The sequence below is a fragment of the Crocodylus siamensis genome, chromosome 10, assembly GCF_052110815.1.
Source record: "Crocodylus siamensis isolate JL-2025a chromosome 10, ASM5211081v1, whole genome shotgun sequence".
Classification (NCBI taxonomy): domain Eukaryota; kingdom Metazoa; phylum Chordata; order Crocodylia; family Crocodylidae; genus Crocodylus; species Crocodylus siamensis.
In genome coordinates this window covers 56093868-56115685 of record NC_143404.1, presented here as the reverse complement: position 1 = coordinate 56115685, position 21818 = coordinate 56093868, and the positions used below count along the sequence as shown (strand labels likewise).

The following is a 21818-nucleotide window of genomic DNA, read 5'->3' as shown; positions in this document are numbered from 1 at the left end:
GGGAAATGACAGGTTTCCCCTTTCACTGGGGCTAGGGATGGGGCTGGAGGCACTGCCCGGCCAGGGTGAGGAGCGGGACAGAGCCAAGGGCAGCTCGTCCAGGGTGCCTATGTGAAGTTACCTACTGAAGAAGGAAAACCATCCTAATTCTATGTCCCCAGGGCCCTCCCTTCATCCTACCACATCTATGTCCAGGGAGGGCTTGGGTTGCACTCTCTAGTTCTGCAGGGGTTTGGAGGAAGGTGAAACTCCACTACAGTCCAATCTGTCTTAAAGAATGGGAAATATAGCCCCAGGGAATGGTATGCTTTCTCCTTCACAAAGTCCATCCTTGGTGCAGAGCTTATTTCACCATTAACTATCACTGAGGCCTCCCACACATTTAAACAAGGGACACAGAGTACTTGGGAGAGACTCTGCCAAGGATGTCTATCTGGCTTCTGGCTTTGGAAGGAGCATAGTTCTTTGCCTCCGGAATGCAACAGGGCTGTATTATTACCAGGGATCCGGGTTTTCTGTTTCCCATGGGGAAGCAGAAAAAAACCTGAATTTTCCCTTTTAAACAGAGAAAAAAGTTATTTTGCATTTTAATGGAGATACCTGTGGATCTTCCACTTCTGCAAAGAGCTCTCTGCAGCCTGGCAGGGTTCCAGCCTGTCCTGCGGCGGAGGGAAAGGGGGAAGGGGCAGGGGCAGGGCCTGAGACTCTCAGTCTGCCAAGGTTTGGCTCAGGCTCGCTTTCTCTCCTGAAGACTTTGAGGTAAGTGGGGATTGCAGGGGGCTGGGGGCCAGCTAGGGGCCCCCTCTGGTGAGGCTGGGGGGCTGCAGGTCAGAGATGGGGGCACTGGCAGGGCTGGGAGGGGCCTGTGGGGCAGGTGACTGCCAAGGCTGGGGGGCAGGGGGTTGGGAGCTGTGGAAAGAGCCAGTGGGGCAGGTGGGGGCTAAGGCAGGGGTGTGTGGGTAGGGGCTGAGGGAGTGGGAAAGTGTCCACAGGAAGCCCCACATGGAGGGCCAGCCCACCCCAATGGTGTATGGACCAGGAGCTGCACACCATTGGGCCAGGTGGAAAGCCGCACCTGGAGGCACGGAGTCGCATACACCATCGGGCTGGGCGGGCTTCCCGCTGGAGGGCTAGAAGCCCCATGTGGAGGCACAGAGCCTGCCCAACCCAATGGTGCACAGCTCCCAGTCCACACACCATCAGGCCAGGGCAGCCAGCTCCGTACATCCACATGTGGCTTCCTGCACTGCAGTGGGAAGCCGCCCATGGAGGCACAGAGCCTGCCCAGCCCGATGGCGCACAACTCGCACCTGCAGTGCCACGAGCCTTGTGTGTGGGCACACAGCCACCTCAGTCTGGTCTCACGATGCGTGCCAATGGGCTGGGCCGGCTCCGTGCCAGCATGTGCAGGGCCTGGGACTCAGCCACAGGTGCAAGCCACTGGGGGCTCTGCCTGCCGCAGCCATGAATGCTCCAAGTGCCCACTGCCTGCTGCCACTGAGCTGCCAACAGTGGAGACTATGCACCACAAACCCCACACCTGCCCACAAACCCCACACACATACCCCCTACTCCTCATACCCCTTCACAACCCTGCCACAAACCTTACACCCATCCACATACACCACACACACCCCCCACACCCACCCCCCAATCATACAAAGTACCTGCATACATTTCTAAAGAAGGTACAAATAGTGTTATAGTTAGAGTAATTTGTAAAAAAAAAAAAATAAAAGTAATTAACATTGCATAATTTTGAATTTTTCTGTGCATAATTCCTTGGGGTGTACAGAGTGGACTCAACAGGAGCTCTGATTTTCCATGATGAAAAACCCAAAATCAAATGCCAAAATATATATTTAGAATGTATTTTATTACAGTGATTGAGACGCTGGTAATCTTCCAAATCACTTTAAAACTGTAAATATGTCAATAAAACATTGTGTTCAACTGATGCCTGTATATATAGTGGCCTTTCATTTTAATCATGGATTAGGGGGTTTTAATCAGAGAATTCGCATTTTTTTTAAGAGAAAACCAGGATCCCTGATTATTACAAGGCAAATGGCAAGGTTCCTTATGGGGAAACTTGAGGGTACACTAAGAGAGGCCTCTGGGAACGTAAAGTTTCAGGGATATATCAGTAGATAAGTCCTTCCTAGCATGCAAAGAGGCACCACTTACCACCTTCTCCTTGGAGCGCAGCACACCCAGCTTCCCAAAGCGCACATGGAAAGGTGAACACTGGAAGGAGCCATCCGGCTGCCTCACCACAATAATGTCGATGCATCCCGTCAGGGTGGCTGGGTTCAGGCCCTTGTACAGCTCCTTCACAGTGACCAGCACCGTCTCCGCCAGGTGCCCCACATAGTTCATGGTCTGAGACTGCACCCAAGAGAGGCAGGGAAAGACTTGAATGACTAGCAGGAACACTCTTCATACACACAGTAACTTGTAAAGGGGCAGCTGGGAAGTCATCTTACACATCACCATCATGAAGACCCCCACCCCTTGTTGGGCAGGTGACCTTAATAATAATTTGAAGCAGAGAGGCTGAATGCCCTGCTTAAGGTCCTAGAACAAGCCTGACGGAGGCAGGAACAGAATCCAGAGCCCAACCACCACCTGCTTCCTCTTCAACACAGGCTGCTCAGCCCAGAGAGGTGTTTCCAAAGGGAAAACGCCATCCTAATTTGTAAGACAGATGCCCTTTGACAGAGCCTTTGACATTAGAATAAGCTGTCCGCCTCCTTTACCCTACACCTTCAAAATGTTTCCTACTGTTGGGGCTCTACTTGCCATCACAGTCTGCTAGCGGCCAGCACAGACTGTGGAGGGGAACAGGACATACAGGTGAATAAGGTGCTCTGCAATAAGATAAAGGGAAAAATAAACCCCAAATGCAATAAAATTTTCTTCCGCTGTGGTTAGGAGCTGTGGCCTGCATCTGGCTCTAGACAGCAACAAACTGGCACACCAGACTAGCTGAACTGCAGACAGAAGGTGCAAGAGGCAGCCCCAGAATTCAAGAAGCCAACACACACTCAGCAGTCTGCAGTTGGCATATGCCACCATCCCTGTCCTCAGTGACAACAAATGCCATTTTGTGTACCTTTACCCTGTAATTAAGCCATTAGTCACCACAAACAGCAAGATCTTGTAAGCCAACACACTTTCGTGGATGGATCTTTGCCCTGCTTGCATCACTGTCCTTAAGAGGCCATTGAATGAAAAGCATAAGAAGATTTAAAAGCAGCACTGAAAAAAAAAATCCCTGCATTTAACATTTCCTTCATTTAAGACCCAGCTCCACTTTTTGAAAGCATTTCCCTGCAAATACACACAGCTGAAGCACAACTGGCCAGCTGAAATTGCCACTCAAGCCCTAGTTGTTAGCACATGCCCAATGAAGTGACAGCTGTTGCCTTTCATTGTCATCATCCAATCCCCTTGGGGAAATTCCCCTACAAAGCAGTGGTCCTGAATCAAAGGGCATTCAAAGAGTGCTAATTTCTTGGCACTGAAGCTGTGCTTTGGACTCACAGACAGACAGCTTTGGAATGTCCTTTCCATTAGGCACTAATGCATTGTGAGAGCCTACGTCTTTGGTTTTCCATTAGCAATGACATTTGGGAGGAAACCCAGAGCAATCCACAATCTTTGCCTCCCTAGTTCACATGTTTCAGCCACTCAGTCCTTAAAATGAAATTAATCTTTCCTTAGCTACACACAGTACAATGCAAAGGAGCACAGGATGTTGCAGACACCTGAGATCCACACAACGTGCTCTGTGGTTTGGTACTGCTGGCTCTTTGCACAGATGCAAATGTGACACGCAGTGCTGAGTTCCTAACAACTTGACCTGCTTTACACAAAGTCCCCTATCACAAGCCAGTACTCTGCAGAAGGAAGTGCAAGTTGTGCCACTAAAACCAGTCTCCTTTTGGCTAGCACATGGAGTTGCAGTAGAAGAATTAATGCTGAGCAAGGCACAAAAGCCAGGCATTTGTCCTGCTCTCCATTTTGAGGAGTAGTAAGCAATGGACTCATACCCAAAGAACTGGGTAGAGAGGGGGCCTGAGCTGTTTTCACACATCGTCCTCAGCTCCTAGAGATCTGTACACACTCTCCCAGGGGCCACTACTTAGGGATCTGTGCAAAAACCTATGAGAGAGTTGCCTGGAGACAAAGCAGCTCACCAGTTAGTACAACCCAAAGGTATATTAAAGGCAAAACCAAAAGCAAGGCGGCATTGAGGTACACATGGGTACATGGCTGCATTGAGGTCAGCACCAGCATTCTCTCCCCACTTCATTTCTCTAACTTAGGTTTACCCATGAACAAGAAATCAAGGCCACAGATGGTGGCCACAGCCACAGGTTGTGCTCTAAGGGCTGGTGATGGAGGCAGCATATCTCTGAATAATAATAATATGAGAATAGCAGTCGCTCCTGACGGATACAGTTCCTAGAACTATGACCTTGTGGCGTCTCCAACAGGGTCACTCTCAGCTCCTCCATTCACCCGGTCCTCAGCTGTTGCAAAGAGAGAGGTTGGGAGCTGCAGGGCTAGTGGGCAGCTTGTCAATCAAGCCCAGAGAACAACTGGAAAAAAGAAGGTTGGTACGCACCAAGAATGGGACCAGACAAAAATGCATTGAAAACAATAGGCTGGCAGAGAAGTTAAGCATCGTGTCTTGCCTAAAGAAACTCTGAGCCAGTGACAGAACCTGAACGGGAACCTGGACCTTTACTTTAACCACTAGACCAACATACACTTATGCTTTCAAGTACCATCTGCTGGCACACACAGGAGTGACAAGTGCTTCTGTTTCTATTCCTGTTTAGCAAGTTTAGAGGCAAGTGCTCTCTCTAGTGCTCTGTGGGACACCCAAATTCAAATCCCAAATCCCACTTCCTCTCCTAGCGGGCAAGGGGAACCGTCGTGCTGTAATGGTGACAGCAGGACAGGCTCCACAATAGATCTCACACTCTCCCACATCAACCCCGACAGCAAGTCCAAAGCACAGCACGCCAAGGTCCACATGGGGAGCCACCACAAGGGGAGAAATCAAGATCACACTGCCATGCAGGCCTCAGGCCCCATCCCCACATCACTCCTGTTTCAACAGGGCAAACTCCTGGGAGTTTGCACCATGGAGGCAGAGCTAGAAGGGAGCTTATAAATCCTACAGATGAGCTCTCTAAAGTTACCTCTCACTCCCACATCCTGTCAGCCAATGCAACACAGCACAGTGACTCCCAGCAGAAACCTGGGACAGCAGACAGCCAGTGCAGCCTGGAGAGACCTATTCCTTACCCAGATGGAAGCAGACAGACAGACACCATCAGATGCACCTTCTTCCCTGGGACAAAACTGGCCTCTCCTGTACTCTTTGCCTGGGCTTACATCCTTCCTGTTCCCAGACATCCCTCAAGTCCTTCTGGCAGGAGCGTCCACATCACATCCCACAATCCCACCCCCATGTTCCCCCTCCCCTCCCCACCCTTAAGGTACAAAAAAACCCCTCCCAGATGCTTTGTTTTGCTGCTGTGCAGGCCAAGGCTAAAGCAAATTCCCAGAGAAAATGCCCTGGTGGTGTCCAGAAGCTTCAGTGCCACCGTCAGCTCTGCTCTGTGCTTGCTGTGCTGAGCTGGGACAGGGTCATGGGACTGTCCCCTCACTACAGAAACCTGCTGAGCCCAGCTCTCTTCAATGCTATTGAGTTGGCAGCAGTGCAGACAGTCCTGCAGCTGGCGTGTGGGAGCATCACAGCTCGCCTCTGCATCCTCTGCTTTCGCACAGCTGGCTGCTTTGGGCATGGGACCCGGTAAATGCACACACGTGTGCAAGAAATATGCAGTCAGGAGGAGCCCACACTGAACTGCTGGCCTGGGCTCTCACTACAATGCTAGGGCTCCCAGGGTTACCTTCGAGACCCTTGGGTGTTGTTCACAACCACAGGAGTTTTTCTTCCCACATTGCCTCAGGCTAAGAGGAGAGGCATACACGACAGCCTGTGGCCAAAAACCTGCCGCGGGCACAATATAAGGTTGTATTATATAATAATTTATAATATAAATCTTATATTGATTTGGTGCTGCAGAAGAGACGCGATTGCTTCAGGATTATTCGCTTCCTTTGGTTGCAAAGATCGGCAACCACGGTCTGTCAGACCCTTGGAGGGATCCTGATATAGAAAACACAGAGTTGAGCCGTGCCTGCTGCTCCTGGGACCTTGCTGAGTGAAGCTGTCCCGGCAGCCAACAACTGATGTGGCCTAGCCAGGATCCTGCAGACAGACCCAGGAGTGTGAGTCTCTTAGAGCTTTCCTTCCAAAAGGACTTGGTCTCTGACGTCGTCCATGACCGCTACCTCTGCGGATGTCAGCATACCACATCTCTGTGGATGTCAGCAGGCAGAGACGCCCCCAGCACTTAAGAAAACGATCTTGCCCCTTGAGCATTTGGGGCCGTCATACCAATTCTATCGCCCATGACCTACCGGGCTTGTTGGCCTTGCAGAAGGGCAAAGCCAGGCAGCTTGGGGTACCCTGCAGACTGCACTGTGGGCTGCCATCTGCCCAGCCCTTTCTGAGGCACGGGAGAGGGCTTCCCCCCTCCACACACCCCAAGCTTCGCCCTTGGGGGCCTGTCCTTCTCCTTTGCTGAAAGAGAAGCAATACAAACCTCCAGCTCTGAGCAGAAGGCCTAACCTTAGCAAGCCCTGCCAGAGGACTGCCACTTCCTGCCCCCCGGGGGAGTGTGGTGGGAGGCCTGGAAGCAGGCGCCAGGCCCAGCACCAGCACATATTGCCACCCTGTCTGCAATGCAGAGGGCTCCCCCAGCCCATCCACAGTGTTTGTGACTAATGGTACTAGATGAGAACGCAGGAGATCTGGATTTGTTTCCTGGCTCTGCCATCGTCTCTGTATGAGCTGAAGCAAGATCACTTTCGCTGCACTTCAGCTTCTATGAGAGGGCAGAGGCAATGCCCCTGCTCCTCTTCGACTCTGGCTGGTTGATTTAAACCATGCTCTGGCCAAGATTCCTGCTTCAAAACACTCACAAAGAGATGGCGACAAAAACGCACTCATTTCGCAGACAGGGAAATTTGGGCAAGTTTCAGTGCCTGTAACAACAGACACAGAGGAAAGGAAAACAAAGAATATCTGGGATCTGTTCCCAGCACCACTTGCCAATGCTGAAAGAGACTGACCTCCTTATGTTACTCAGTGCTACTGCAGCAGTATTATGATATGCATGGTGCAGGAGGTAAAGGATGACGAATTAAAGCACCAACCTTGCAGTTCAGAACCCCGAGTAGATACATTTCTGCTCTGTCACTTACTTCCCAAGTGATCTTGGCCAAGTCATTTAACCCCATTTTGGCAAGGCACTTCCACACTGCACAAAAGCACTACAAAGTACTCAAAGATCACGGCGATGAAAGCCACGAGCAGTACCTAGGAAAGAGTACAGTGCCCAGCAGAGCAGGATCTTTTAGAGTAGTTAGTTATTTTTGGGGAAGGTCTCCATCTCAAAGTCATTTAGACATCAAGTTTTTAGAAACAGCAGCCAGCTTGAGACAATCAAGGCACCTTAGTGGAGTCAAACTGGATACCATTAAAAAAAAGTCACTTGCCACTAGAAAGTCTTAGCAAAAGTCATAAGGCTGACTGGCCACGGGTACAAAGAGGAAGCAGTATAGTTCAGTAGAGTGACACGAAGTCTCCACTTGGGTTAGAATAGTTCTAATGGTTGAAAAACGTTTCAGCAGTTTGATTTTCAACTAGCCTTGATTTTTCTTGAAGGCCAAACTATTGCAGCTCAGGGAACTTTTAGTTTGGTAGCAAGAAGCCACAGTTCCCCTCTCTGCACCCACTCTCCTCATCCCATGATACCCTCTTGGAGGGGAGCAGAAGTATAAACCCTGATGCATCTTGGGAGACTGAGCCAAACTTACGAAAGAGTGGGAGTTGTAGTTTGTGTTAAGCTCCCGTGAGCCAAAGTGATACCTTTTCCAAACCAAAATCTTGTTTTTCTTCCCCACCAGAGGATGTCAGATTTGCAAATTTAAAAAACAAACAAACACCATCTCAAATGTTTGCCAGCTTTCATCATCATCATTAGCAATCCCTCGCAGTCAAGGATGTTTGTCTTCCATGATTGCTTTCTCTTGCCCTCCTCTTAAGTGTACATCTTAACTGAGCTGGGAGAATAAAACTTGCTTTGGGAGTCTGCGGAGTCAGACATCTGGATGATGTAGCCGGCCCAACAAAGTTGATATTGAATGATCAGTCACCTCACTGCTCGTGGTGTTTGCTTGAGAGAAGACGCTAACATTGGTGTGTCTGTCTTCCCACTGGATTTGAAGAATCTTCTGCAGGCAGCATTGATGGGTGCTTCTCCAGCAACTTAAGGTGTCACCTGTAAGCTGTCCATGTCTGAGCTCTGTGCCAGCTCTAGTCATCCATGGATGGACCGCGTTGCCCGCCTGACTTCTCAGACGGCTTTGTAAGAAAGGGAAGAGTCTATATGCTACTAAATGTCCTGGGTAAATGGGAAAGTAAAATTGAGAAGCTGTTGCAGGAGTGTGGGCAGTGTGGGAAGCAGAGCTAAGCTGGGTATTGGCAAAGGAGACAAAATGAGAGCATGAGCTCAGATATAGCAACGCAAGCCTTCCATAGCAAGTTTTCCTTTTCACAGTACCCATGTAGACATGGGCTGATTAAGGAGAGAAGCTTGGGTGGAGTCAGCTAGTGTTTGGCAGAGGCATTAAATTGGATTAAGGAAAGGACACAGAGCTCCAGAAATGGAGGTGTTCCCAGTTATCAAAGCAGATAACTAAGAGCTTGGTATTAATATAAAGGAACAAAAGAACTCTGAAAATGCTGAGCTGGCAGCGCAGCTAATGGACAGTGCGCTAGGCTGGGACTTGGAGGCCAGAGTGCTATTCCTGTCTCTGCCACTGAGGTTCTATATGACCTTGAGCAAATCACTTAATCCCCCCTTCCCTTCTTTCATCCCCTGTCTATTTGCTTGGTAAACTGTTCAAGGCAATGAAGCATTATGTGACTAGTATCTTTAATTTCTTTACTCCCAAGGGCTAGAAGTGTAGCCCACATAGTTGCCAATAATTCAGTCATTAAAGGGCTAACTAGCATTTACAGACAAACCAGGACAGTAGGTGATTTTAAATAATCCAACATACATGCCAGCAGAACATTGAGTCTAAGTAACTGCAGAAGGCACTTGCCCCATGTGCCAGTATCAGTTCACTTCACTGGGCAGAGAGACAGCCCCCAAGGGACCTCCAAGGAGCACTCTTCCTTGAAACCTCTCTCCATAATGAGCTTGTCCTGACTACCCCTGGCTTTGGAATCATGTTTCAAAGCCCCAGGCTGAGGCTCAGCCTGATCAAGGGGCTTGGAGCTGCCCACTACGGAGTAAAAGCGAGAGCAGTTGGTCACAGTTATCTCTGCATACAGCAGGTAGCATCACATGCTGCTTGGAGACCAGTCATTCGCCACAATCTGGGCAGCTGCAAGCTAGTGGTATTTCCCCCTGCTCTGTGCTAGGTTAGCCCCTCTGACATCTCTGTGGGCTTTGCATCAAAATTAAGTCAACTGGAAGGTGAGGAGGAAGGGGCAACAAAAAGTTGTCTTGCTCATCTCTCCTCAAAATCCTCAGGCCTGTCCTGGGCATAGTAAACCCATAACTGTGATCAGGAATCAGTTACTGGTACCTTGGAAAGACACAGTGGTGATAAGCAATTGTTTCAGCTCTACCCAGAAAATGCCAGGCCAAACTCAGCTGATAGGCATGTGACATGGCAAAAGGGAAGCAGTCAGAATTGGTGACCTGTATCTCCATTTTCAACTCCCAAAACTAAAGACAACTCTTTAAAAATTAGAGTCTGGGTGAAAGCTCCCCTTTCTGAAAACCACAAGAGAGAGAAAAGTCACACAATGGTTTAGCAACATTAAGTAACACATTTCCCTGGCTTGAAGGATCTCAAGAAAAGCCAGCTAATTTGCTAGAATACCACCAGGTTAATACAGTTGTCTTCCATAACTGCCCAATAAATACACAGGGAACTGATTGAGAAAATAAGAATACAGAGACCAAAATCACCCCTCTGATATCAGTGAAGCATGAAATCATGCTTAGCCTCAGTGCCTCTCCCTTATGAAGGCAACTTCCCCAGGGCCATTTTGTGCACCTAGTACAGAAGATATACCCCCCTTCAAATGCTCTTCCTTCAGCCTGCAAAAGATTCACCCCTTCGTCCCATCCCAAAGGCAGCACCCTACTAACCCAAGCACAGCCAGCAAATCATACTAAAGAGACTTTCATTTGATCACCTGACACTTATCCCCGTTACCTGGCCGGGTGTTCCTGGACTTTGAAACAAGCAAAATCTTAAAATCCCAGCTGACTGCTAGCTAAAAACTGGCATTTTCTCTTTCAGTTCCACCTCTGTACCTGGCACTTCCTGGTTCTTACCTGAGAAAGGGGAGGGGCTTGCATTGTGACACTATCGGGTGGCCCTTGATCTGCCTTACAGTAAGCCTATCAGGGCTTTAGGAGCACCTGAGGGAGGATCTCATTGAGCTAGGCAGCTGACACCAAAAGTGAGTGATAGCAATGGTGCATCGCTTCAGTCAAGCCTCTTTCCCTGCACCCTGGCAGTCCCTGGCACTTGTCAGAGCTGCTGGAAGTCACTTATCGGCAAGCAAAATCCCTCCCCTCTGGTTCCCTTGCAGACAGGCTTTCTGCACAAGAAGTTTGCAATGCAGTTGCAGTGAGATGCATCAGTCTGGAATTTCTGAAGAACTCCACTCTTGTTTAGTCATCCAAATTACTGGCAGGATTGTCACGGGTGCTCAACAGCCTGAGTTTTGCTGGTAAGTCAGCTGGCCATATCCCAATGGGAAGCACTAGACATGAACCTGTTTGGAAAATCCGGCCCCATAGTTTCTTTGGGAAAAAATGGCCTTTAAAACCTGCCTCCCAGAGGCTTGTAATCTGCCTTGCATCAGATTTCAGCTGGTAGGAAGCTAATATGCAGGCTACGCTAGTCTGCTCTGAGGTGCCTGCTTAGCAGTGAGAGATGGGTGAACTCACTGAGAGTTTCTGGTTTGCAAGGCTTCTTGGATGGCGTTGGCTTTGCCAGGGAAGTTTGGATCTGCTCTGTTCTGCATACTTTGGAGAAAAGGCTTCAGCATGGAGAAGTCTCCAGGGCCAAATCACAAAGTCTTGCTTTAGCATAGCTGGAATTCCGTTTTTACACATACAGATGTAAAACTAAGGGTGCCCAGTAGGCGGCGCAGAAGGTTACTGTATTTCACTTAGTCTTAGTGCATCTCTAGTGCTGAGACCTCTTTTTATTAAAGCACCCAGACTTCATAGTGAGGTACGTAAAGGATCACACCTGTGCACAGGATTCCACTGTTTGGCAGAGGCTGTAAGTCCTCTCTAAGGATCATGCCACAAGAGTGGCTGTAGGTCTCACAAACCCTCTGCCAGACTCGGTCAATTCTCTTTCTGTCTGTGCCAGAAGAAGCAGATTCCCCAGGGGCGAATTGTGTTGGTTATTTCATAGCAAGATGTGGAACAAACAGTGGGCCAGGGGACAGTCCGAATCTACTGAACGCTACCTGCCCTCCCAGATCCCTGCCTAGAGACAGTTGCCTGCTGGACAGAGCACTGGCCTGGGACTGTAGAGCCCTAGTCCTGCCTCTGCCATTGCTCAAATTCCTTTATTACTTTGTGCTTCTATTCCCCATCTGTATAATGCAGATAATAATGCCTACTCTCTTCACAAAATGCTTGGATGAGGAGGGTTATATAAGAGCTAGGTATCATTATTCAATTATATACAGAGCCCACATGAAAAACCCAGGCTTGGAGCTAAATTTTGCCCATCACTGTGGCCTCTGAGGTGGGTGTTGCATATTACTGAGCCTAAAATGGAAGCTGAAGTTCAAGGGGTGCAAAATCACATGAAGAAAAACCAACTCAGCAGCCTCTTTAGACTGGAACGAATGGATTAGACTGGCAATGTTTGTGCAGCCCTGCCTGAGCCGTGGCACTCTGAGGCCATGCTTGAAGCTTACCACAAGGCGGCAATGTGTTTTCATCTGTGTCCCTTTACACCACCTTCCTACCCCCTGCATAACCCGCGCTGAAATTCTGTCCACAGCTGGATCCCTGGGTCTTCCATCACAGTCAGCAGAGGCTGCACAAAAACATCCAAGAGCAAAATTGCCCCACCACGCTCAGCAGCTTCATAGCTGGCGATTTGAGGAATATGTATGAACTCGAGCTTTCTATTAGTGGCTGCTTGGACACTTGATATGATTAATAAAGAAGCCTAATGATTAATATTATTTCTTTATGGTACCATTGGTCTGCGGAGCTCTGCAAACGTAAAGGAAGGAAAGATCCTCTCCCAGGCGCCGTACAAAATAAGGGTCTGATCCTACTTTCCTGTAAGGCAATAGCAGAGTCCCAATGGTCATCAAGAGCAGCATAAGGCCTTAAAGGAGAGAGGAATAAGCAGAAAGAGTTCAAAAGAGCAAACAGCACTAGACAAAGTAGCAGCAGTGGAAGGCAGAGCCCAAGGAGGTGCTTTCATAAGTCTGAGGATGTAAAGCGATCAAGGGGTGTAAAACGTGGGAAAGTGTCACAACCTTTTTATTGCTGGACCGAGGAAGCTGAGATACAGGAAGGCTAAACAATATGCCCAGAGTCCCACGTCAAATTGCTAGTAGAAGCAGGGTTGAAGCCGTATCTGCTTATTCTGAGATGGGTGCCCTCACAGTTGCCCACCTCTGTTTTCAAATGGGATCTGATGAGGAAAGGAGGGTTTGGGGGAATGTTCCTGACATACGGGAAGCACAGAATAGGCAGGAAGACAAGAGCAGGGTTAAGATACAGGGAGCGCTAGTAAGACAGGAGGACTTCACAGCTGAGCTGAAGGTGAAGACAAGCAGCTGGACCCTGATGCAAACACATGTGGAATGGGTAGGGTATAGCTGAGCCAGTGGCATATTGGGTGAACCTGAGGAGGGTGCAGAAGAGGAGGAGCAGATAAGAAGTAAAATGAGAGGCAAGGAAACCAGGCATATAGGCAGGAAATTGCATTTTGCATATGAGGAAACTCTTGCAAAAATATATAGCTTGGCCCAACCCCTGCATAGAGGAGAAGGCCAGATTTTTGTACTAAGCAGCATTTTTTAAGGATGTGCTCAGATATGCCTATTAATGTGAACGTATAATCCAAATGAGGCATCTTACCATATAATGGGCAGAAACAACACACCCAAGGAGTTGATTTACTCAGTTCTCAAACTCTTGGTGACAACTCAGCTACCAGGCATCTATTACTGAACAGTGTATACCCTGCCAAACCTGACTCCAGAAGCAATAAACATCAAATAAGCATGTAAGTACGAAACCAAACTGGGTCCCAGACTACCTGACCTTCCACTCCTTGCCTTCTAGTTTGCTTTTGTCAAGAATAATTTGAATTCATGTTTGAAAACGTGGTGCTGGGTGAAAAAAATGATTATTCCTTAGAGCAGAGATACTCACTATTTTATGCATCCACTTTGCTGCAACATATCATTTCCAAATTCAGGGGCTAAATAACATCATCCTTTTCCCAAGAATGCATGCATTACTGGGTGGAAAAGGTGACTGTCACTCCTGTGGAAATATTTTATTGCTGGAGGCCCATGTCCATGGTAAAGACTATGCTCTGCATGGTACAGCTGAACTGAGTCTACACTGTCTAGACATACAGGCATCATGATCGTCAGCTGTACCCCAGATATCACAGACAGACCCATGCTTTGAAAACCTTGGGCTCTGCTGAAGAAGACACTTTCAGTCAGGTTCTGGCCCCAAGGGGACAGGAGTGAACTCACATCAGAGCTGATGGATTCCTGTACACATTGGTGATGGACACTGTTTGTTATTTTCTAAGCTATTTAGACACCAACCACTAAATAAATCCCCCCACAAGGAAACTTCAAGCTGGTTCCAGCTGAAAGCAGAGCTGAGCAGCACTCCTGCTGCTCTGGCTGGTGTAGGATGTGGGGAGAAACACATAGCAAGCTTGATGGTGTCAGACCACAACATCCTGCCTGAGCATGATCTGTGGGCAACTGCAGGATGTATAGTGGAGCTGTTCAGCACTCAGCCATTTCAGGTCACAGAGATACATATAACTTTGGCCTGTCCTGTAGGTGACAACCACATCTCTGATGATCAGCATCCAGCACACCCAGGAAAAAAAACCAAGAGGAAGTTCTATCAAAACCCCCAAGAATCATGTTACAATCCATACCCTGTGATATGCAAACTAGATCAGCTCATCTCATGAACCTTTTGAGTCACTAGAGTTGAAAGTTTCCTGGGTCCCATCAAACTTGCTCAGTGTAATCTGAAAATAAATGGACTCTGCCCATGAGCAAGAGAAGCAGGGTTTAGCTTCAGGTCTGCAGTGCAATAGGACTGACTGGAATGGATCACTATGCTTAGCCACTGGGCTGGGGTGAGAACTTGTGTCCAGGTCCTGATCAGCAGAGGCTGGAAAAAGACTCAGAAAGACTGTCTGAGCTGCTCCTTTTCTGTGTTGAAAAGGTCTCATGAGTGAATCCTCGGTGGCTGTCACTGACACCCTGCACCTTTAAGATCTCCTTTGGAACAAAATTCATGCTGGTCAAGGACAAATCATGGACTGCTCTAAGGGACTGAGCCACCCTCTCAGTCCCCACTGATGACAAGAGGCACTGAAAGTGTTCAATCCTTCCAGCAGAGTCCCTCATAAAAGAGAATTTGAGCAGTGATGTTGTCAGCATTTCCACCGCATCTTCCATCCAGGTCTTTGCCAGTACACTGAAGCTAAGAGCACCCTGGCTAAGCATTAGCACCCCTAGGAAAGTGTGATCAGCGTCAGCTGATGATAAAGCTAGATGCTTTTGTACACATTTTGCAAACAGGCAAATAGAGGCATGGTAGTAAGTAACCTGCTGATGGTCACGTAGCCAGCAAGGGAGAGAGCACTGGAATTTGAATGTTTGCTTGCACCCCTAGACAGCACTGAATTGTTGCTTGCAACCTGCTTGAGTCATTAAACCATGCTCCATCCCCAAATGGACAAAGGATCTCCTAGAGGACAGGCTCTATAACAAAGCCCAGGCAGGACTTGTAGCAAGCTTCTAAAGCAAACAAATGTTTCCTTCCTACAGCTCTTTAATGATTTACTGCTGAGAGCTGATATTATCCCTGCTCAGTGAATGTGAAGAATCTGCCCTATTGTTCAAGCACCAAGCAGAAATACAGGACTTTAGGTCCTGCCCCATTCAGCAATCAAACAGCAGTGCAGGTTCCCAGTGGATAAGATCAAATTCTCAGTTGCATTTTCAGTTCCAGGGGCTACAAAGCCCAGGACACCCACTGCTGCAGAGGCCTTTCTTCACTAGGAAAACTCAGTGGGAAAGCAGATGATGATGGCCTCTGGGCAGGAGGGGAGTGGCACTTTGTGCGGGGTGTAGCAGGAGAGTCAAGGTAGGTTAGGCCTGGAGTTATGGCATGGTAAGCTGAGCTGGGTAGCAGCAGGGTAATGAACATCATATTCTAGTGGAAGCAGGCTGGCATCCTGTGCTGTACAGTGATGCAGCTGCATGCTGTGTCGTGGGTAGGGGAAGGGGGGCAGACTTGGTGTTAGCATGTTACAGAGAGGCAGTGTGCTGAGTTCTGCGGCAGGGTGCCACACTATGATTGGGGGAGTAGGTGACAAAAGGGGACAGCATGCTGTGCACTGTGTGGCACCTCTATGCAGCTTGGTCACTGCTCCAGCAGATCATGGATATGGGAAACATGAGGTAGTGTGCTGAAATATGGGCATTAGTGGTCTGGGTATGGAACAATGCAGCAAGGTGACACACAGAGCCCCAGGTGGCTGAGTGGCACATTGTACTCAGTGTCATACACTGCTGTGCGTGACAGCAAAGCAACATGTGTTGTGAGTACAGACCAAGAAAGTGAGGCAACAGCAGTAGGGGCTGGCCTGCCACAAACACTTAGCAGAACAGCACTATCTTTCCACTGGACCTCAAGCTCCATTCCACCTCAAGCTCCATCAAAATTCACCAGCTGCAGTGAGATTATTACACACAGGAGACTCTGGGGGAGATCAGCCAGCCTGCCTGTGAGAAACAAGAAGCTAGTCCCAGCCATCTTCTAGCCTCTCAGCCAAGGCTGTGTAGAGCATTCAGCACAGACTTTCTTACTAGGCAGGTCCCTTTTGATATATGAAAAGCACCTAGCACTGGTATAATACCTTCCATATGGGACTACAAAGTGCTTGAATGAAGTCTCTCAATGCTCCAGCAGGCAAAGAAGCACTTTTATCCTTATGCTATGGGTGGGGAAGCGAAGATACAGAGAGGTGAAGTGACTTGAACAAGGTCACATGGCAAGACAGTGACAGAGCCAGGAACAGAACTGAGGGCTCTCAGCTGTCAGTCTCCTGCTCTAATCGCTTGATTACATTTTTGCAGAAGGTGAGAATATTAAATATTTAGTTCCCAGTTACTGCTATTAAAGCAGTGGTCACAGCTCCAGGGTTGAGGCAGTTGGATCTGGCACATAGGAGAGCTTCAGCCTTTCCGATATCCCCATGTCAGGATTCTGCCTCTCAACTGAATAGCCTCAAGCCTTAAAATGGGCTGCTAACATCAGGAAGGGGAGAAGAGACCTTGCTTCATACCGTGCCATTTTCACCATCCAAGCCCTAGAAAGTCAGACTGAGGCTGTTACAGATCCACAGGGCAGGCTGTGCCTCCCACTTCTGTACAGTCATTCTGGGAGCACACTTTGTTCATGCAAGACCCTAGGCCTGGACTCTTTGCAGGGGTGAGCCCATTACCCTGTTCTTGTGAAGCTAGGTCACTGACTACAGCATTCCTGCCTCTTCCTGTGGCTCTTCCAGCTGGCTCCATAGCAGCACACCCTCCCTGTTGGAGGACAACCCTCCTGGGAGCTAAACACCCAGCAGATGTTCGCAGTGACGCAAGACGGCCTTCTCAAAAACAAACCCGCATTTATCAGTCAACTGGAACACCATCTGAAGGGGCCTTCACTAAGAACGAAGCAGCAAAGCTTACATGCACGTGCAAACTGGTTGCACAACCTATTGCTCTTGTTGAAAACCACCCAGCATTCAAACCCCACCCTCATTAAACTGCGGAAGTAATTGAGCATCTCTGTTTCCTCCAGAGGTGGCATTTCAAGGTTTCATTACTTACCATTCCCCACAGCCTCTTGATTTCCAAAGCACATTTTCTATGCTGCTCCTCATGCTTTTGTGTTTTGGCTCCCTCTGTTCCCTTTTTCCCTGCGTAGATTGCACCTGAGAGTCCAGTTCTAATTCTTGCTCCTTCTGAATCCTCTCGGCTGAAGTTTGTCACTCCAGCTGTAGGGTTGGGGAGCTGGCTCTGAAGAACATGCTGCTAGCCACTTCAACCGCAGTGGGCACAAATTCACTGAAGACTTCTAGATCATGTAGGTCTCAATCTCTTCCAGACAATGCTGGAGAACTGAGCTGTTTTCCAAAAAGCTCATCTGGGTCTTGACCATGGTTCCTTGTGCAAATGTTCTTATTTAGATCAGCTTTGCCTTGGCAAACTTTCCAAAGTTTAACCAATTCTCCAGGACTAGACTGCCTCGGAGGGAGGACAGTCTCATCTGTCTTTTCTTTCTCTCGACTTGAAAGAACGCAAAGCACTTCCCCTTTTTGTTTCCTTCTATTAAGTTTGATTTTGTTGCTGTGGTCACTTTTGCATAACACTACTGTTGCAGTCAGCATCTTCATTGCATGCCACCAGCTGCCAGGGAGTCATGGGCACGCTGTCTCTGCCCTTCCTACAGTCCCTCTCAGAGGGAACCACTGAGTTGTACTCGCTACTTCTCTGCAAAGAGGAGGTCCTGCTGCTCCACTACTCAGAAATTAGGCCCTCTGGCTTTAGTACACCTGTTTTTCTCTGTAGTACTTTCTGTGAATCCATTTGACCAATTTGAGACTATACCCCAAGAGCTAGGCAACCAGCTGGTGTTTGCAGCAGCACAACAGAGCTTTTTAACAAGGCAGCTTCTGTGAGTCAACTGGAAGACCAGACTTGGGGGGTTGGGAAGTTACAATCCTACAAGCATGTCTGGTCTCTGAACTGGTCCAGGATTCCCTCTCCCCTTGCACTGGGCAGCAGAGCTCTTGTTAGGGTGTTGTGGCCCATTGAGTCTGTTGTTTCCAAGCATCCTGTCTCCTTTGACTGACAACCATCAGAGTTTAACATCCATCCACTCCTTGGTTTTCCCTGAGGCAGGAGGGTTGAGCAGTTAAGGATTGTCATTACACCTCCAGAGCTGGGGAGTTTGAGCCAGCCTGGTTGATCTGGATCCAGTCTGGTTGACCCAGCTGTAAATGCGTATGTAGTCATTCACTGTGAGGAGCCAGAGGTGGCCAGATACGGTGGAAGCCGCACCATGCCCTGGCGAGCTCCTAGGTGCAGCAACTGGCCGACTGTAACCACATTACCTCAAGGAGCTGCTAGGATCAAGCAAATCATTGACTTGGATAAATAACCCCTGTCCTGCAACACAGAAAAGGAGCTAACCCCTTCATTCCTTGTATACAATGCAAGAATAAGTGGGAAAAATTAGTTATACATGTTTTTTTTAAATAATACATTAATGCTCTGCATTCTTCAAAAAAGCAATCTCTTTAAGAGAAGTTCAGTGTCGCGTCCCCCACCCCGCAATCTTCCACAGAACCTACTAAGTAAGGAGGCCAGGAAAGACCTTACAATAAACTTCTCAGCTGTTTCAGAAGAGGCTGGTCTCAGTTTTGCCTCCTTCCTGGTTGTAGCTGCCTGATATGCTTCCAAAGCAGTGACCAGTTTTGCAAATTCAAAGCATACAGGCAGATGGCTCAGACTGTCTGAACCGGACATGTCATTCCTGTTTGGTCCACATCACAAAGGCACCATCTCAATGACATGCTCAGACGAGAAGCTGTGTCTGCACAAAACACATCAAGCAAACTGACCTACTGCCTCTCTGCCCCGGAGCTGAGCAATGTGGCACCTTTCCGCAGAACTGAAGAAATGACAATGACTACATGAATGCTCCTAAGATCCTCCTTAGAGTGATAGCTGCCTACAGGATATCTGTGTGAACTTAGGTTTTCTTCCCTGCTTCATTCTGGTGTGTTATGAGCCGTAAACACCCTCCAGAACAGTCTTGGAACACAGGACCAACAACAGGAGGGTTATGGCATACAATCCTCTATTACTACAGGCAACCATGTTATAAAATCCCTTCCATAAATGGATTAACCACCATCTTAAGAGCAGTTAGTATTTCCCTCCCACCCCCACTACTCCTGTGGTCCAGAACCTCACAGCTCCAATGGTTACAAACCTTTTAATTTCCAGCCTAAATTTATTCATGGTCATCGTAGACCCATTTGTTCTTATGCCAACATTGTTCTTCAGCTTAAATAGCTTCTTTCCCTCCCTAGTGTTTACTGAGCTATCGTCAAACGCCAAGACCACCAGCACAGACGGATGGACGGATGAACAGACAACAGGTTGCAAATGCACACTGTTGGGCCCTTACTCCTCTGCCAATCCCGCCGCCGTCATGAAACACTGACCTCGCTGTACCTTTACCAGAGCAGGACTCCATCAGCACCACTGCAGAGCAAGAGACAGACATGGCAATAAACAAAGTCTGTAGATTCAGCAGGGACAGGGTATTAGCTTTGACAGCGTGACGATTTCTTAAATATCCCGTGGCCCTGCTTGGCCAGCCTCAGCAATGAGAGGGCTGCACATTCAGAACCTAAATAATTGCTAAATGTGCAGAGGACTCTGTGGGCTTTTCTGTTTTTGTTTTTTATTCTTTCCAGACAAAAGTTCTTTCTCCTGGTGAGCTGTTCCCGCTGTTCAATAACACTGCAAAATGCCCCTCCTCCACTGCTCCTCTGAACTCATTAAAAAACAAACCCAGAGCAACAGAGTTTGTCTAGAGCCAAATGGCCTGTGCAGGACAGGCTGAGCTGGCTGAGAACAGAAAGTCAGGAAAGGGGCGTTGCCGCAACTTGCCTTGCGTGAAACATGCCAAAGGATTAAGCACAGAAAATAACCGTACTTAATATTTATCCAGCACTGCAAGTGGGCCTGTTATTTACAGAAATGGGGAGAGATGCAGACCCTGCCGAGAGGAGCTGATACGCAAGTTCAGATAAAGACCAAGTCAGTGCGTGGGAAGGTTTCTAAGTGAGTTTTTAAAAGGGACCAGGAAAAGAGAGGAGGGGCAGTGCTGAGAGCAGGAGGCTGTTCCTGCTGCCAGAGAAGGGGTCCAGGGACAGAGACCCAGAGTAACAGAAGAACACGATCCATAAGAACATAAGAACTGCCATTTACCGGGTCAGACCATAGTTCCTGCTTGCGCAGTATCGTGTCACACAGGCAGAGAGGGTGCTGGGTCTGACCAGGGTTTTTTCCATTGTTCTTCTCTCTCTTGCAGCCTCCAGCATTTAAGGTCTAGGAAGTTCTGAGGCGGTATCCCTAACTCCTTATTCTGTGCTCAATAGCTATTGCTGGGCCTTTCCTCCAAGAATTTGCTTAAACCCTTTTCTGGAAGTGTTAGAAGTGAAGGTCAGGTGCCTGGCATCTTGTGTCATAACTACAGCTGCTCCAGATGTGTGTAAAATACTATCATATTGGAATTCTTTGCTCACAAACACAGGGGTAGCATTTGCTCTTTCCCACTCACTTTGCACAGGTACAAACAATGACAGGGGGAGGAACTGGCCATTATATGTATAGCAACATTGTGTTGACTCATAAGCCATTCTAGCAAACCAACCTCCCGCCTGTCTTTAAAGTGACACTGTCAAGGCTGGTAGGCCTAAAATTACACCTCCTGATTGTGGTGTAGGGTGATTTGTGGCCATGCACATGAATGTCACACTGTCCCTGCTTCTGCTAGCTTGTTTATGTGAACAGGCAGGTCACCATAATATTCAACAAGAATCTGGTCTCTAAAGCCCTCGGCCTACTGGATTTTTGTGAATTTCTGTACCTCTGCTCACAGCAGAAATGAGTGCACAAGTCAAGTGCTCTTTGGAAGTCTCCTTCTCCAAAACATGTTTTAATATTAGCTCTGACAGGGCTCTTTTTTGGGGAAGATAGCAGTGTGAGACTCACCAGACTGGGTCAGACCAGTACATCATCTATCTCAGTGTCTTGTCTCCTATACCAGCCCGTACCAGACGCTTTACAGGAATTCAGGAAACTGAAGTGGCAATTATAGAATGAGCTGCCCATGTGAACTCTTTTTCTGGTCCCTTCAGTTAGAGACTGACTTTTGCCCTAAGGAGAAGGGGTAGCCCCCTTTACTGTTGCTTTTTAGCTTAACTCATATAAAGGGATTACCCATATAAAACTAACTCGTGTAAAGGGATTACCCATATAAAACTAACTTGTATAAAGGGATTACCCATATAAAACTCCAGAACTCCCATAGACATGGCCCAGGACTGAACCCTGAACTAGCAAGATTTGTCTGTGTACATCTAGCTGGACACACCAATCCAGCTTTGAAGTTCTTAGAAGAGGTGTACACCCATCATTGCCAGGCTGCAGGCCCTGGTAGGTAGTGCAGGGAAGGAGTAAATTTAGCAAATGGAATGGCAAACTACAGAAAATACATAGAACAGCAGGAAAATACAGCCCT

At 48.2% G+C, this 21818-nt stretch overlaps 1 protein-coding gene across 5 annotated transcripts in view; it reads right to left on the bottom strand.

Annotated features, from left to right (window-relative positions):
* LPIN3 (lipin 3) overlaps positions 1 to 21818 on the bottom strand; it is a 46471-nt gene that overhangs the window by 19936 nt on the left and 4717 nt on the right. Inside the window, exons 1-2 of one of the 5 annotated variants that reach the window (XM_090020964.1) lie at positions 19732 to 19991; positions 2188 to 2388 (exon numbers count right to left, since the gene is read on the bottom strand). In XM_090020964.1, the coding sequence (XP_089877090.1) occupies positions 2188 to 2379 (192 nt within the window). In that variant the 5' untranslated portion in view covers positions 2380 to 2388; positions 19732 to 19991. Of the gene's footprint in view, positions 1 to 2187; positions 2389 to 10369; positions 10504 to 17326; positions 17790 to 19731; positions 19992 to 21818 lie in introns of those variants that run through there. The other 4 variants (XM_090020963.1, XM_090020965.1, XM_090020966.1 and 1 more) reach the window with 4 other exon arrangements.